This window comes from Scyliorhinus torazame, chromosome 13, assembly GCF_047496885.1.
Source record: "Scyliorhinus torazame isolate Kashiwa2021f chromosome 13, sScyTor2.1, whole genome shotgun sequence".
Lineage (NCBI taxonomy): Eukaryota > Metazoa > Chordata > Chondrichthyes > Carcharhiniformes > Scyliorhinidae > Scyliorhinus > Scyliorhinus torazame.
The window spans coordinates 171,160,106-171,176,804 of NC_092719.1; the positions used below are offsets into that span (position 1 = coordinate 171,160,106).

Here is a 16,699-nt window from a genome sequence, read left to right on the forward strand (position 1 = left end):
GCAGATTCAGTTGTTCCTTTCAAAACAAAATTAGATCATTAACTGAAGAGGAAGAATTTGCGTCACTATGGGCCGGGGGGGGGGGGGGGGGGGGAGGGGGGGGAGGGAAAGCGAGAGGGGACCAGGGAGGAGGACTAGGTGAATTGCTCTTGCAAAGAGCTAGCACAGAGACAGCAGGCTGAATGGCCTCTTTCTGCACTGCAACCATACTATCATTCTATAAAATTTCAAAAGAAAATTGAAACTGTAAATATGGGATAGTACTAGGAATGCCTAAAAGTCCTCGGTTTGTCCTGAATGTAAATTAACAGGTTTAGGCTTTACATCAGTGTGGTATGATTAACTATGCAGTAAGTGAATGGATTTGGAAAATGCTGATATTATATGGAACATCTTTAATGAGTGGGCAAAGTTTTGATATCCAATAGAGCATGTGAAACAAATTTTAGATATTTAACAGAGCATGGAAAACATCAGGGTTTTGGTTAACGTATAACAATTAGGGGTTATCTGCTGTATATTCAGTTTAATTTATTCAAAGTGGCTGATCACTGTTTAAATTGTAAATCCTGAATAATTGTCCTTATTTTTGATTGTACAGCTGGTTGAGAAAGCAAAGCTTAAAGGAGAGACTGAGCTATTGGCTAAACGAGAAAAACTTATTGTAGAACTGGAGAAGCTATCCCGGCGCACAGAAGAATTTGGGCAATGCTCTGAGCTTGACTTGATGCAGCAGGTTAGAAAAACACTGATAACATTTTCACGGTTTGATCTGACTATTCAAAACTTAATTTGATCATTTTAATCCAAACTAGATTAATGGAAACTAAAAGAAAACCTTGCTGAAATTTCTGAGTTTGAGCTCATTCCATTTAACTGGTATTCTTCTTGGTCTAAATACCAAATAAATGTTTTTATTTGTTTATTTCCTTGGATCCAAAGTGTTGATCTTCATCCGAGAGTTTGGATCAATGACCATCAACTCAGGAACTCCATTTTGGCATTAATTGTAGCTACATCTGACCGTATAGGTGCATTAGGCGAGTGTGTTACAATCCCAGTTGATGTTATAACTGGACGAGAAGATTCCAGAATGGAACCCTGGCTCAATAACTTTGACTTTTTTAAATAAAACATGGAGAAACAGAGACACAGGACCGTTAATTAGGTTTAACAACAATATTTTTTTTAATTGAACATGAAAAGTTGGATTATTATACAATACTCCTTTACACCCCCTTAAATCTAAAGATTAACATGGATTATTACAATGTATATCTTAAGCTACAATGGTCTCATTAACACAAAAACTCCCTTTTGAACACACAAGATGACTGTGGTCAAGTATACACTCTGCTCTGAACCCAAGTTAGTGTCTGTGGTTTTCTTCTCCGAATCCTCACAGTGGAGCTTCTTTTTTAAAAAAAAAATTTTTTATTGAAGGTTTTCATAAAATATCAATAACAAAATGAGAAAGAAAAGAGAACCCAACAGGGTTAAGTACAAAACACAATCTCAAAAAAGCAACCCCCCAAACCCCTCCCCCCCCGTACATAAATAATAACTTAACACAACAGGTGTATTCACCCCCTCAGACCCTCCAGTGTAAATAACATAAACAAAAATAAAGTAACCCCCACCCCCCCCCGAACTGCTGCTGCCATTGACCAACGTCTATCGTTCTGCCAGAAAGTCTAAGAACGGTTGACACCACCTAAAGAACCCTTGTACTGACCCTCGCAAGGCAAATTTCACCCTCTCCAATTGAATGAACCCTGCCATATCGCTGATCCAGGATTCCACGCTTGGGGGCCTCGCATCTTTCCACTGAAGGAGAATCCTTCGCCGGGCTACCAGGGACGCAAAGGCCAGAATTCCGGCCTCTTTCGCCTCCTGCACTCCCGGCTCCTTTGCCACCCCAAATATTGCGAGCCCCCAGCCAGTTCTGACCCTGGATCCTACCACCCTTGACACCGTCCTCGCTACGCCCTTCCAAAATTCCTCCAGCGCTGGGCATGCCCAGAACATATGGGTGTGATTTGCTGGGCTCCCTGAGCACCTAACACACTTGTCCTCACCCCCAAAGAACCGGCTCAACCGTGTCCCGGTCATGTGTGCCCTGTGCAGCACTTTAAACTGTATGAGGCTGAGCCTCGCGCACGAGGAGGAAGAATTCACCCTCCCTAGGGCATCTGCCCACGTCCCCTCTTCGATCTCCTCTCCCAACTCCTCCTCCCACTTACCTTTCAACTCCACCACGGAGGCCTCCTCCTCCTCCTGCATCACCTGGTAAGTTTCCGAGATCTTCCCCACTCCCCCCCCCCCCCCCCCCCCCGCGAGAGCACCCTGTCCTGTACCGTGTGTGGCAGTAGCCGCGGGAATTCCACCACCTGCCACCTGGCAAACACCCTTACCTGTAAGTACCTGAAGGTGTTCCCCAGGGGGAGCCCGTACTTCTCCTCCAGCTCACCCAGGCTCGCGAACGTCCCATCCAACAGTGGAGCTTCTAAACTCTACTCCCAAAACACGCCATAAAATCTTCTCATATAAAATGCTTTCCCTTGGTGGTTTGCATTCCGAAGTCCAGTCTAGGTTTTACAACTGACACTTTCAATCAAAGCTTCTGTTCCACTTTTAATGGCAAATCCAGTCCAGGATTTCACAACAACCCGATTAGAATAGTTTTGCCTTCACTGCTGTGCTAACTGGTCACAATTTTGATTCCCAGAAGGTGTTAAAATGACATTCTGGGCGGGATTCTCCTTTGCCGAACGCCAAAATCCAGTTCGGCAATTGGGCGGAGAATGCGCTCCGAGGCCGAAATCGGGGCCGGCGCCGGTTTGACGGTGGTCAGTCATGCTCCGCCCCCTCCAAATTGGTGTCATCGTAACGTACGGCCCGCGGCGTTGCAACGACGTTGGCGAATCATTGTCCGGCCCACCCGTGATGCTCCGCCTCTGATGGGCTGAGTTCCCAATGGCATGGGCCATGTGTGGTCACACAAGTCATGAACCCTGTGTGGCGGCGGTGGCTGCATCGAGCGCCACCACACTCGGCCGGGATCTGTGCTGCTGGCCGGGGTGAGGGGGGGGGGGTACTTCTGCGAGGGCTGGGGGTACTGGGTGCGGGTGGCCAGAGGGTGGGCTGTGGGGTCACGGATGGCGGGTTGGGTCCGTGCACAGCTGTCACCATGTTGTACAGCGCGACCGCTGCAGGTCGTCAGCCGTGCACATGCGCGTTGTCGGCGCGGGAGGCGGGAGTTTCACTCGTCGTTGGTGCTAGCCTATCACCAGTTCCGGAATGGTGAGGATTTCACGCGGATTTTTTGGTCGTAAAAGAATACACATGCTCCGCTGGCGCCGGCACTTAGCCACTGAAACAGAGAATCCAGCCCCGTATGTTTCATCTGCCTCTAAATGAAGTCTGCTGTCCAACGTTAAATCTAGATACTGTGATTGATTCTTTAACTCAGAACACTTTGTTTGCTCTTCCTTTAATTCTTCTGAACAATACCTTGGCCAACGTTCTCTTAACTTCAACCATCTATTCTTTCTGTCACAATTCCCTGGTTATCTGGACTGCAACTTATACTTCAGGAAGACTGCCTCTTTGCAGCTCCCATCCTGTCCAGTCTTTCTGGCAGAGTTGAGAGATGTTCCTTCAGTGGCCAGGCTCCAGATGGTCTGACTTCTAGTCAGAACTAAGAACAAAGGAAGGTGGCTAAACAACGGCCACATGTTTGTGCTTTTAAATTTATTTTTCACACCATACCCCTCTCAGCACAATAGAAACTCAGTTTGAGCTTATCCAACCCCCCACACATACAAGCATCTTTATCCAGCTTGAATCCAACTCTATGTTTTACCCTTCCAGACACCGAAACATTCAATTAAACCCACTGAAAAGTGTTCCTTATTTCTGATGTTTACCAATACAAATATAAATCCCTTAACACTACCTTTATTTTCCTAACAGGTGCAATGGATAAGGATTATATTACTGGGTTCATACTCCTATCACAGCACCTGGGGAATTTAAAATCAGTTAATAAAATACATCTGAATTAAAAAGCTAGTATCAGCAATTGTAACCATGAAACTACCAGAAGCTTTAAAAATCCATCTGATTTAATGTCCTTTATTTGTCCTTCCTTAAAAAAGCAAGACTTGCATTTTCACCGCCACCGGATACCTCAAAGTCCTTTAACAGTCAATTAAGTTCATTAGAAGTATAGGGCAGGATTTTCCAGCCCCTTCTGCCGGAAAACTCCAGCAGTAGTCACTGTTGTAATGTAGGAAACACAGCAACTAATATAGACTTAGCAAACTCCCACAAACAGCAGTGCAGGAAGAAGGTCAACGATCTACACCGGGCAGCACAAGTGAGTAGACACTAATGACCCCACCCCCCAAAGGGAGCATCCACCCCCACACTCTCCATGCGACCCCCAGCCCTTCCTCCACTCGTCTCCCCCTCGACCCCCCCCCCCCCCCCCAACCCCACCTTCACACCCCCTCTCCCACCACTGTGAAACACGCGTGTGGCTAGCGATGCCCTCTCTGTGTTTCCTCAGGAAAAGCTCTCCCATAATCATGGGCAGATGGCCCAGACTGGTGGTGGGGTGCCAGACATAAGAATCCTCACCTCCTTCGAGGTGTGGGCCACCGATCATCAGGAGGTGATCAGTATAGCCAAGGATAGATTGGTCAGTCATGCGGAAGATGGCAGGCACCGCAGAGGTGAAGAACCACCGGGCTCCACCTGAAGGATCTGTCAAACGTGAGGTGTTATTGCCTTACTGACTGACCCATCCCTCCCACTGACCACATGTCCATTCTCCTGTAGGTCCTCAAGCCGACTGCGCTGGGCAGCACCCTCTCCTGACTCCGAGGAGAACACCTCGGAGGAGAGCTCCGAGGATGCAACCGTGGTCATGGCATAGCCGTCATCCCCACCCTCCACCAGTGCAGATACACACACCTCGGTAGGACATGATAGTGGACAGGCTTCTGGGGCACAACCTGGTGAGCACCACACTGCTGATGTTGCACATCAGGTGGAGGCAGGAACCCCCAGGCGAGACACCGGTCGGAGGGCTGCTGGAGCAATGGACTCAGCTGGGTCCCAGCCTGATGCTCAGCCTGTGGTACAGAGATACCCGGAGCTGATGGAGACAATAGGGACCAACCTGGGCATTTAGAGGGAGATATCAGCGTCACTCCAGCAGCTCCATAGCCGCTTGGAGGAGTCCCAGAGGCTAGAGGTGCAGGAGATGTTGCCTACAATGCGTGGCACTGAGGCCAACACTGCTAGGGTGGCAACTGCAGTGGAAAGCCTGGTGCACGTCGTCGGCACCATGAGCAAATGTGTCCAAGGTGTCGCGCAATCGGTCAGTGACGTCCATGGCCGAGGGTCTCGGCAGAATGTCCGACTTGCTGGGGGATGTCATCCAGTACGAGGCCGACTTTGATGAGGTTCTGTGAGACATGTCCCACTTTCAGATGGCCGAGGCACCGCAGAGTATGGCCCAGTCACTGAGGGTCATCGCTGCGGGTGTTGACACCATTGTGCAGATCCTGGAGAATCGCCAGGCTTGGCAGAGCCAGATGGTGCCGGGCAGCTGGTACTCAATCCAGCTGCCTCTCCATCCCAAGGTGAACCCCAGGGCCCAAAGGGCACTCGGTTGGGTGGAGTGGCCTGGACCCATCCCGTGGAGTGGCGACGGTGGCCACCAGCCTCCCTGAGTTCCACCCCTCTGATGAGGTTGCGTCTCACAGTCCGCACACGGGAGAGGGTGGCACGGCTGTGCATGTGCCGCCAACAAGTGTGCCGGGGCTCTCCCGCTCCAGAGCCCCCAGAGGACGCTCGCCAAGGACATCCTAGGTCACGGGATGAGGTAAACAGCTGATGTGCATCCTGGGGAAACACCAAGATGTAGTGGTAGACCTATGATGAAATCTACCCGTGGTTATGTGTAGTCTCGTATACACCTAACTAAGTAGAAATTTTCACTATATGTCTCGGATGCGTAATTCAATCTTTATTGGGTGTCTATTGATTATAATTGAGAGTTTGAAATCTTCTTGTGGTTACAAATCAAATAATCTTAATAAAGCCCCTGCCAGCAGAAGACTTTAAGAGATATAATTAAACTTAGTAGCATACAAACGAGCTTTCAAAAATACAGTAATGGTTTCTTGCTCAAAGCAAAACAGGTTGCGCAGACTTAATACGAAATAAAGATAGTAGATAGTCAAGCATATAGTATAGAGTGATTCCAGAATGAAAATGGCCGCCCGGACCTCTATATTTAAGGAATTTATTATCAATCTGAGTCAATTTGTCCCTACCCCTGTAACATGCTGATTGATTTGGGTGAGTTTCCAATACATTTGATTTGATGATTGGGTTGTCAGTCTTCAATGTGCGACATTATCTCGTTGAACCTTTAAAATTAATATAAATGTTGCATGTGGAATTCTTAAATGTGTGTTGGAATGCAAACTCTGCCCTTATCATTGAACTGGTATGTGCTGAACTCTGCGATTCTGTTCATTTGAACAATGGACAGTTCATTTGAACTATCATGTCAATTTGACCTTCAGTAGAAATGTTGCATTTGCTTCTAGTTCGACTGCAAATGTTTCAAATTCTATGCTTTTATTTTTGCAAGCTATGTGCTTTTGCAATCTGAGGTTATGTTTGATCATATTTGCACCTATAGCTCATTGAGGGGGCCCATATAAGCACCTGTGTAGGCTTTGTGAACCAGTCTTAAGTTGACTGGAATGCTAGCAGCACTGTTTGGAGCTGCTCTTGGATATAGTTATTGCGAATAAATACTGGTGTAGAGATGGTACTCCTGCCTCCTGTGGATTATTACATATTTGCTTTTGTCTAGTAGAATAACTTCCGTCAAAGTTAAATTAATTCCCTGGACAATTTGAAGTATAAAGTTTCAGCTATATATTTTTATTCACAAAGTATTAAGAAAATATAATTCATTTTGTTTGTAGTATGTGAATGATGTGCGAACAGTACAGAAAAGGTTACAAGATGCAGAGGAGTTAATTGAATATATCAACAGTGAAGAAGCGCTCTACAAATGGGACCTGACCACGTATCCACTGGCTGAAAATATCAAAGTTACCACTGAACCATTCCAGAAGCTCTTTGCCCAGATTCTAAAATGGCAACGTAGTGAGAAGAAGTAAGTGGAGTTCTGAAAAGGCAAAGCACCCAGAGAGCAATCATTAAATATATGATAGAGGGACAATGATGAATGAAGTTCTACTGGAGTCTGTTCTGCATGTGCTGTTTTTATACCTGTTCATAAATACTTGTATAAGACTTTCTAATATCACCAAGGTGAAGGAGATTTATCACACTTAAAGAAACCTGGGCCAGCTCAGAAGATGGCTAATTTGATTGTGATTAATACAGTTAGGGATATTGGTGCCGCTTTGGCACACACCGGTTAGTTGTATCACAGTCACCTGCAGTGTAAAGCTCCCTTTGTGGTGTTCTTTGTGTTGCTTATTTCAGGATGGTTGGCATAGTGTTCACAAAGACCACAAAATAGCTGTAACTTAAAGCTATAAATTTATTAACACTACTAACTTGGATTTGACACGTACTCTGAAAGAATACACAGTTGGTTAATAACATCTAAACTACACTCATCTACAGCTAATCTCACTACTGGTTTAAACTATGATCTGCACTCACTTACACAATCTGTACTTCTGACTCCCACTAGCTAACTCCTGCTCACACTCTCCCCACAAGTCTTAACATCACTGCCTTATATAGTTGTAACTATATAAGGTGGGGGTGTATAGTTTTATTTTTGGAGTGGTGTGAGGTATCAAGTAAAACTCATTGGAATTTGGGCAGCCTGGCACTTACCATCTGCTGTGCCATAACAAAATTGGGTGTTCTTTGCAGGATCTAAAGGAAAATTCCTTGATTTGCTCAGAGTTGATGTTTTTAAAAGTGATGAGTGTGAGAAGAACACAACTCGGGAGTTGTATTGATTTTGAAGTGGGAGCCAGCAAAATGGCTTTGGCAATTGCTAAAACCTTTCTGGGAGTAGAGGACGTAGCCTTGATTGGTTTAAAAAAAAAAAATCTTTATTGTCACAAGTAGGCTTACATTAACACTGCGATGAAGTTACTGTGAAAAGCCCCTAGTCGCCACATTCCGGTGCCTGTTCGGGTACACAGAGGGAGAATTCAGAATGTCCAAATTACTTAACAGCACATTTTTCGGGGCTTGTGGGAGGAAACCGGAGGATGCCCACGCAGACACTGGGAGAACGTGCAAACTCCGCAAGGTGACCCAAGTCGGGAATCGAACCTGGGACCCTGGCGCTGTGAAGCCATAGTGCTAAGCACTATGCTCCCGTGCTTCCCAAAGGTGAACAAGGCTCGATTAACAGAATTGGGGGATAAGTTACTGTTAGGAGTAACAACAGGGGCAATGAAAACATACATAATTAAAGGAATAGCGCATCATTTGAAATTGGATGGGATAGACAAGTGACCAAGTTTGTCAAAGGGTGAATCACTTGAATTGGCTAAGAAACAGTTACAAATAAAGAAACTTGAATTGGAGGCAACTTGTTCATGTTTCTCATTGGGATTTGGGCAACCCGATACTTACCATCTGCCATGCCATAACATAACCAAGGTACCACCGCCAGGGTTTCAACCTCTCCTTCTGATGTTCCTCTCCTCTGGAGTGCCACATGCGTTCAAGCTTCACCTTCCACTTCTCCGTAGTAAGAAGGTACAGAACTTCAGCTCTCCTTGGTCTTCTGGCTGCTCAAAAGCCTATATTGCTTTACATTTGCTTTCTGAAACTTTCTGTTTTACCTTGGAGCCCTTTTCCTCTGCCCCTCACTGGATCAACTTCACTGAACAGGATTTGTTCACAATAGCTGTCATCTTTGGACTTGTCCCTCCTTGGGTTTTTGAGATATTTTTCTTTAGTTTGTGACTTGCTTTCTGACCTTTTGCAGTGCCCTACCTGCTCCAGCACTTCTATGGAATGCTGCTTCTAACTGAATGGATTGCTTTTACTCTACCTGTGGACCCTATTGTTGATGGGCAACAGCACAGTTTTCCCTTACTTTGGAGTTGTATAATCTCATTCGAATGCTAGCATCTTTTTGAGTGCAATTAAAATTCAAGTTTATTTAGCACACAACTGCAGAAATATAAATAAAGCTTAAACTTAAAGCTATAGCTTATGTCCAACAGACAAATGCAAGTATAAATTACCTAAACTATATCTATTAGCTAACAACCCACTAACTCCACTAGGAAGATTCGCTTATGTCATGGGAGTGTCCTTTAAGAAATGTTTTGTCTTATCACATGGCTTCAGCGATGTCATTGTGTGGGTGGAGTTGGGCTGTGGCTCTGAGTTTTACTTTCGCTTTGAGTTTTGAACTGCACAGGTTGAAAGAAATGTTTCTCTATCTTCATTTTAAAAGCTGTTTCCAGACTGCTTGATAACTTAAAATAGATAATTGCTTTCTGGAAGGAATTCAAACCTACTCTTTGGAAAGAGCAACAAGAGTATCAATAACAAGTCTTATACCAGTAAGAAGTCCGTGTGCTGGGCTACACCTTTGAAAAGGGGTTTCTGGTTTTACATGGACTTTGTTATTGAATTGGAACAGTTAAGGGGAATTCATTGAGGGTTATACATAGATTACTGTAGCTGTGTGGGATCTTCATGTTTGCACTTGATAAAAGTTCTTACTGTGTGTTTATACAAATGTTAACAATTCTTAGAGTAAAGCTTGTTTTTTGATTAAAAGCGCCTAAGAACTCTGAATAACACCTGAAAGGCAGGTTCTTGTGCTCATCGTAATCAAAATCAATAAACAGTAATAGGTCAGGTGAGCTCCATAATATACTTTGGAGCTGTTGAACCCTGGCCCATAACACGTATCAAATCCAAATGGCTTTCTTGTTGCTCCCTTTGAAATTGGGTTGACAAATCCTTGGTTGTCTGTTAGTAGCTCTATAGACTTAATGAGGTGTGACATTCTCAAATCTGCGAGGAGAATTATTTTGTTCTGGAGACTGCTGGACATAACCCCCAGACAGAGAGCCAGCCACCTTAATTGTCTTACTTCTGCAGAAAAGTCCAGTTTATAAATAAGAATCATACATTTACAGTGAAGAAGGCCGTACGGCCCATCGTGTCTGCACCGGCCCTTGGAAAGTGCACTCTACTTAAGCTCAGACTTCTACCCTATCCCCATAATCCAGTAACCCCACCTAGCCTTTTGGACACTAAGGGGCAATTTTAGTATGGCCAATCCACCTAACCTGCACATCTTTGGGCTGTGGGAGGAAACCGGAGCACCCGGAGGAAACCCATGCAGACCCGGGGAGAACGTACAAACTCCACACAGACAGTCACCCGAGGCCGGAATTGAACCTAGGTCCCTGGAGCTCTGAGACAGCAGCGCTAACCACTATGCCACCGTGCTGCTCTTATATTGCTCTTTGGCCATTAGCTCTCACAGCATACATTTCCTAAGCCAGCAATGCAAAGGTGACCAACATAATTTTCGACAAGCAGCAAGGAACATCTATACATTCGCTGGGTGTTCCTGACCGCCATTGGGCTTAGTGGGCCTAATAACACACTGTGACAAGCGTAGCAGCTAATTTTAGAGACTGGCAGCTGTGCCTTCAACTGCTGAGACCCTATGCTCTGGAATTCCTTCTGTAAACCCCTCCATTCTCTAGCTCTCTCCTCCTTTAAGATTTCCTTAAAATTTTCCTCTTTAACCAAGCCTTTGGTCATCAATTCTAATACTTCCACATGTACTTCAGTATCAAATTTTGTTTGGGAACACTCCAGTGAATCATTTTGATATGTTTTACTAAGTTAAAGATGCTATATACATGCACGTTTTTGATGATGATGAGGTCATAATCATCACAAGAAATCTTTTAATTATCTTTGTTGTGACATTATTCCTCAACTCTGACCTCAAAACCATCTTTGCTCTTGTGTGTAATGTTGGGTTCCCACATGTTACAAATTTAAAAAATTTGAACTTCCAGTAACTGACTGGAAAGATTATGCAGCAGGATTTCAAGTTTTAAGACTTTTACTGCAACAAACTGAAAACAACATTGACTGAACACTATTTCAGTAAGAAGCTTAAACCCTAAACTACAGAAAAGTTTCCCTATTTAACTTTTAAAACTACTGAAAATTGCCCTCTGTAGTTATATTTCACTCTATCCCTTAAAGTGGACAGGTCATTCTCCAGGAACCAGTCCAAAGCTATTCCCCTGATCACTTGCTTCTTTTTTCCTTCTCCTGCTGGATAACCTCTAAACCCCAAACTGACTTTCAAGGGTGAGGTTTACTTTGGAGATTCCTCCTCTAGCCAAAACTTGGCAGATCTTCCAACCTAATTGAAATCCTCATGGATTTGGTCTCTTCAATCTGAGTGTAAGATTCTACCTGCATTCTGTGTGTGAACAATAGAAACTGACTGCCCCGATCTCTCTGCTCTCTCTCTGATTGTTGCAGACTACCCTGTTTGAGAACACAAGAAATATCAATAAGGATTAAGTTTAAAATATATAGTGTTGGATTTCTGTTCCATACAGGCGGAACTCAACACTTGTTAAAATTGAAATTGTTAATTTATTTTTGATCAAATTTAATTTGTGTACCAGTAGACATAATTTGAGTTTGAGGTCCAGGCTAGTGCAAAGTAAGAGACCCAAGTTTTGTGTAGAGCCTTTACATTGTTGGCACTCACTGAACCATGGACGTAAAAAATGTTGTCTACTGTACTTTCATTTGGATAGATGAGGTTGATGTGGAAAGATTATTCCTTTTGAATTGTAAGAAGAGGCTGAATAATTTCAGGTAATACTACTGAGTTGGTTTTGGGATTGTGGAGGGAGATGGATTGCCTTGTCAGTGATGCAATACAGGGATAGTTTAATTGAATCTGAGTTGGCTTCCAACTTGAAGAATGTAGATTAGATGCAATATTTTTGACTGAATCATATAGCTTACCTGTGGGCTCTTGTATTTGTAACTAATAGAATGTATTTTAGGAAAGGAGTCCATATTCTAAGGAATCAGATCTGGTTTAGCAATTAACCTCAGATTCAACAATTTTCCTTTGCTCCGAAGCTAGTGATTCAAAACAAACCTGTTGGACTTTAACCTGGTGTTAGAAGACTTCTTACTGTAACTAAAGGAAATTAGATTTGTTTGGCATAATAAAACCAGGGACGGCAGAGGTCATTCTCTTTTTAGAGTCAGAGAGGTTTCTCCTCCCCCCCCCCCCCCCCAACCCCCCCCCCCCCCCCCCCCCCCCCCCCATCCCACACACACACACCTTAAACCTATGCCCTCTAGTTTTAGACTCCCCTACCTTTGGGGAAAGATGTTGATGATTTACCTTATCTATGCCCGTCATTATTTTATAGACCTCGATAAGATCATCCCTAAGCCTCCTAGGCTCCAGGGACAAAAGTCCCAGTCTATCCAGCATCTCCTTATAACTCAAACCATCAAGTCCCGGTAGCATCCTAGTAAATCTTTTCTGCACTCTTTCTAGTTTAATAATATCCTTTCTATAATAGGATGACCAGAACTGTACACACTATTCCTAGTGTGGCCTTACTAATGTCTGTACAACTTCAACAAGACGTCCCAACTCCTGTATTCTTAAACCAAACTTAAAGGTTGTGAAGCAATTGGATTAATTATCAAGTCTTTAGGTATGTTATGGTTCCAAAGGTAAAGGTAGTTATTGAAGAAAACTCATCCTATTGCTTAGTAAAATGTAGATATGGTGTGATAGATTTTTTTTCATTGTTTTCATGTATGGTATATTTGTTTATTCTGACCGTGACAGTTTAAGAGTTCCAATGACGTGTATTTTGGTTTCTTAAGGTGGATGGATGGCTCCTTTCTTGATCTGAATGGAGAGAGCATGGAGGCAGAAGTGGACGAATTCTTTCGTGAGATTTACAAGATGCTAAAATTCTTCCGGCAGAAGCAAAAGAAAGCAGAACTTGAAAGAAGAAAGTCAGCCCCTCGACGACGACTTGTCGCTGAGGAAGAGGTGGAAGAAGAAAAGAAAGAGAGTGCAAGTGTTACAATATGTAGCGTAGTAATGGCTCAAATAAAAGACTTTAAGGTAGAATGAATAATCAATGTGTTAAACTAATAACATTCTTATATTGAGAGTAAACCTTTGATTTTTGTGCATTATCCCGCCCCAAATTGGGTGGTATAGCAGTAGAAAAGGCATGAAAAATAAGTTCCATACCTTACTATTGTGTTAGCAGCTCAACTTTAATTTTCTTCCCCTGGCCCAGCCAGGAGAACTGCCTATCATCCCTTCCCTGCCAGCCGTATGTAAATGAAGATGGGTTAGCTGCTGCATTTTCTTGCCTTCTGCTGCTGATCCCACCAGCCCCAGGGACCATAAGCAGAGGAGTGTCGAGAAATCCTCTGTTAGCCCAGTCGAAGGCCTGTACAAAAAAATTTAAGTTGGTCTTTAGGGCTTTTCTGATCCCTGTAAATGGTTCCTTCAGCTCGGAAGCTGCAACAGGCATTTCTGGCAGACGTTTCTTCTATAGAAATGCATTGATGCTATGGCAGGACCAGTGTGTTTTACCAAAGTCTTGACCCAAATGTCCTGGAATGGGTGAGGAAAACCTAATACAAAATATCAGAACTGATAACCCATTTCCCTTAGAATTAACTGATTGTGAGCGATTAAAGGATGATATGATCTTGTATATTGGAAATGATTTTGAATTTAGAAAAAGATTATCACAGGTACTCCAGGCTGGCATACTCTCATTTTGCCTAAAAAAATACTCTATTTGCAGGTGTCCTCTGCTACCTCTGCCATAACCCATAACAAATTCCATTCACCCACCAGCCATGTGCTTGTAACCTGCACTGGCTTCTGGTCAAACAAGACCTTAACTTTAAAATTCTTATCCTTGTTCTTAAATCTTTTCATTGACCTTGCCCTTTTCATCTCTATAATACCCTCCAGTCCTACAACGCTCTGAGATATCTGAGCTCTAATTCACTGGAGCTATCTAAATACCATTTGTTGTAGTATGCCTAACCTTCAAAGCTACCTCATGAAATTTCTATCAACTTTCTTCTGACCCACTGCTGTATCTTTGGCTGAGTTGCTGGAGAGTTGGCATTAATGGATAAAAATGGCCAAGTAACACTTTTCCTCCTGTGTTTTTGCCAAAATTACTGTTGAAGGAATCTCATGAAAAGTCTCTCCCAATATCTTTGTCAAGTTGAATGTAGGCAGCAGGGCAGTTGAGCAGTTTTTGCAGGTGTATTTAATTAATTAAGTTTGATCTTAAAAATTGCATTGTTGAGTGTAAAATGCTGCCAAAAGGCATCTTATACATATGAGTTAATTATTTGATAATATGAGCAGTTACTCTCTCAAACAAATCAATCGTGTGTTACAATCTCAGTTGATATCACTGGATTGAAAGCCCTAGAATGGAGCCCTAGTTCAAAAGACCGTAACTTTTAATTTATAAAACGTGGAGGAACAGAGTCACAGGACCACTAATTAGTTTTAACAACAAGAAAAAAACCATTATGATACTCCTTTACTTCCCCCCCCCCCCCCCTCCTTAGTTTACACACAGGTTTTAGGATTAACTCAGATTACAAAGTATAACTTAACCCACAATGGTCTCATTGATACACAAATCCTTTTTACGTATACCAAATGACTGTGGGTAAATGCACGCTGAATGGCAAGTGAACATTTGTGGATGTCTCTCCCGGCCAGATGATTGTCACATCCAAAATCCACTACCAAAAACACAACTTCTCTCATAAGTATGCTTTCCCTTACGGGTTGAATTCTGAAATCCAGACCCAGCTTTTCCAAATGGCACTTTTGAACACAGCTTCTGCTCCACTTTCAACAGTGCATCCTGTCCAGGATTTCATATCAACCCCTTGAGGATTTCTTAGTCTTGACTGTTGCTAACTGCTCATAATTGCTTTAATTCTTGACTCCCAGACTGTACTCTGAAGTCTGCTGTCCCACTTTAAATTTAGTTACTGTGATTGACTCTTTAACTCAGAACACCTTGTTTATTCTTCATTGAATTCTTCTGAACAATACCTTGGTCACTGTTCACTTAACTCTAGACTTAGACACTCTTTCTGTCCCAATTCCCTCGTTACCTCGTCTATAATGTGTACTTCAGGAAGCCAGCCTCTTTGCAGCTTCTGTTCTGTCTAGTCTTTCTTCTGGAAGAGTTGAGAGATGTTCACTCTCCAAGACCCTGTCTCAACTGCTAAAATTTAAAAGTTTTTTTACCTTACAAGGACCTCCAGCTGCTAAGAAATAGCTATCTGCGTATGCCTTTTATTTATTTTTCACACCGTAGCCCTCTCTAAGCACAATAGAAACCCAGTTGGAACTTAACCAACCCCCACACATCTAACTATAGGTTTATACTTCCAGGCATAGAAACATTAAATTAAACCCTCTAAAAGGATACCTTATCTTTTATATTTACCAATATAAATATAAATCCTTTAAAACTACCTTTGTTTTCCTAACACATGGAACCACATGGTTGAAAATAATTATGGAAGCATGCTTCCAAAATGATTAGCCATTTAAGGCACAGTTGAGAGCAACTTCTTCTCTCAGAGGTAGTGAATCTGTGGAATTTTTTACCACATAGGCTGTAGAGGCTGAGCCATTAAGTACGTTAAAGGCTGTGATAGATTTTTAATCAGTAAGGGAATCAAGGGTTATGGGGATAAGGTGGGAAAGTGGAGTTGAGAATTATATCAGATCAGTCATGATCTCATTGAATGACCTAATCAAGTTTGTCCAATGCCCTGGAGGAAGCATTCCCCATTATAATGCAAGTTGCACAAAGTAGAAGATTGTTTGTATCCTTGACTGTGCTGAAATCGATTGAGTGTGTCATGAAAAAGTTGAGTAGTTATAGTCGACATTAGAATGAGGAAAGACAGGGTTAAAACAGCCAGATCTCGAGGGCAGAATTTAATGTAGGTGATGAGAGTTCTGTCTGCTGGCTGGAGAGTGCCTCATGGCGTCTCTTTTAGAGAAGGCCCGCCACATTAAATGCCAATCATCCGGGTAACTGGACCTAGGGGCAGAAGTCTAGCCCACAAAGTACAACCAGCTATTTAGATGATGTGGAGATGCCGGCGTTGGACTGGGGTGAGCACAGTACGAAGTCTTACAACACCAGGTTAAAGTCCAACAGGTTTGTTTCGATGTCACTAGCTTTCGGAGCGCTGCTCCTTCCTCAGGTGAATGAAGAGGTCTGTTCCAGAAACACATATATAGACAAATTCAAAGATGCCAAACAATGCTAGGAATGCGAGCATTAGCAGGTGATTAAATCTTTACAGATCCAGAGATGGGGTAACCCCAGGTTAAAGAGGTGTGAATTGTGTCAAGCCAGGACAGTTGGTAGGATTTCGCAGGCCAGATGGTGGGGGATGAATGTAATGCGACATGAATCCCAGGTCCCGGTTGAGGCCGCACTCGTGTGCGGAACTTGGCTATAAGTTTCTGCTCGGCGATTCTGCGTTGTTGCGCGTCCTGAAGGCCGCCTTGGAGAACGCTTACTCGGAGATCAGA

The 16,699-nt window shown here is 43.4% G+C and overlaps 1 protein-coding gene across 1 annotated transcript in view; it reads left to right on the forward strand.

Annotated features, from left to right (window-relative positions):
* dnah12 (dynein, axonemal, heavy chain 12) overlaps positions 1-16,699 on the forward strand; it is a 475,562-nt gene that overhangs the window by 103,635 nt on the left and 355,228 nt on the right. Inside the window, exons 15-17 of the mRNA XM_072472436.1 lie at positions 602-736; positions 7,017-7,210; positions 12,958-13,204. Coding sequence (XP_072328537.1) covers positions 602-736; positions 7,017-7,210; positions 12,958-13,204 — 576 coding nt within the window. The remainder of the gene's footprint in view (positions 1-601; positions 737-7,016; positions 7,211-12,957; positions 13,205-16,699) is intronic.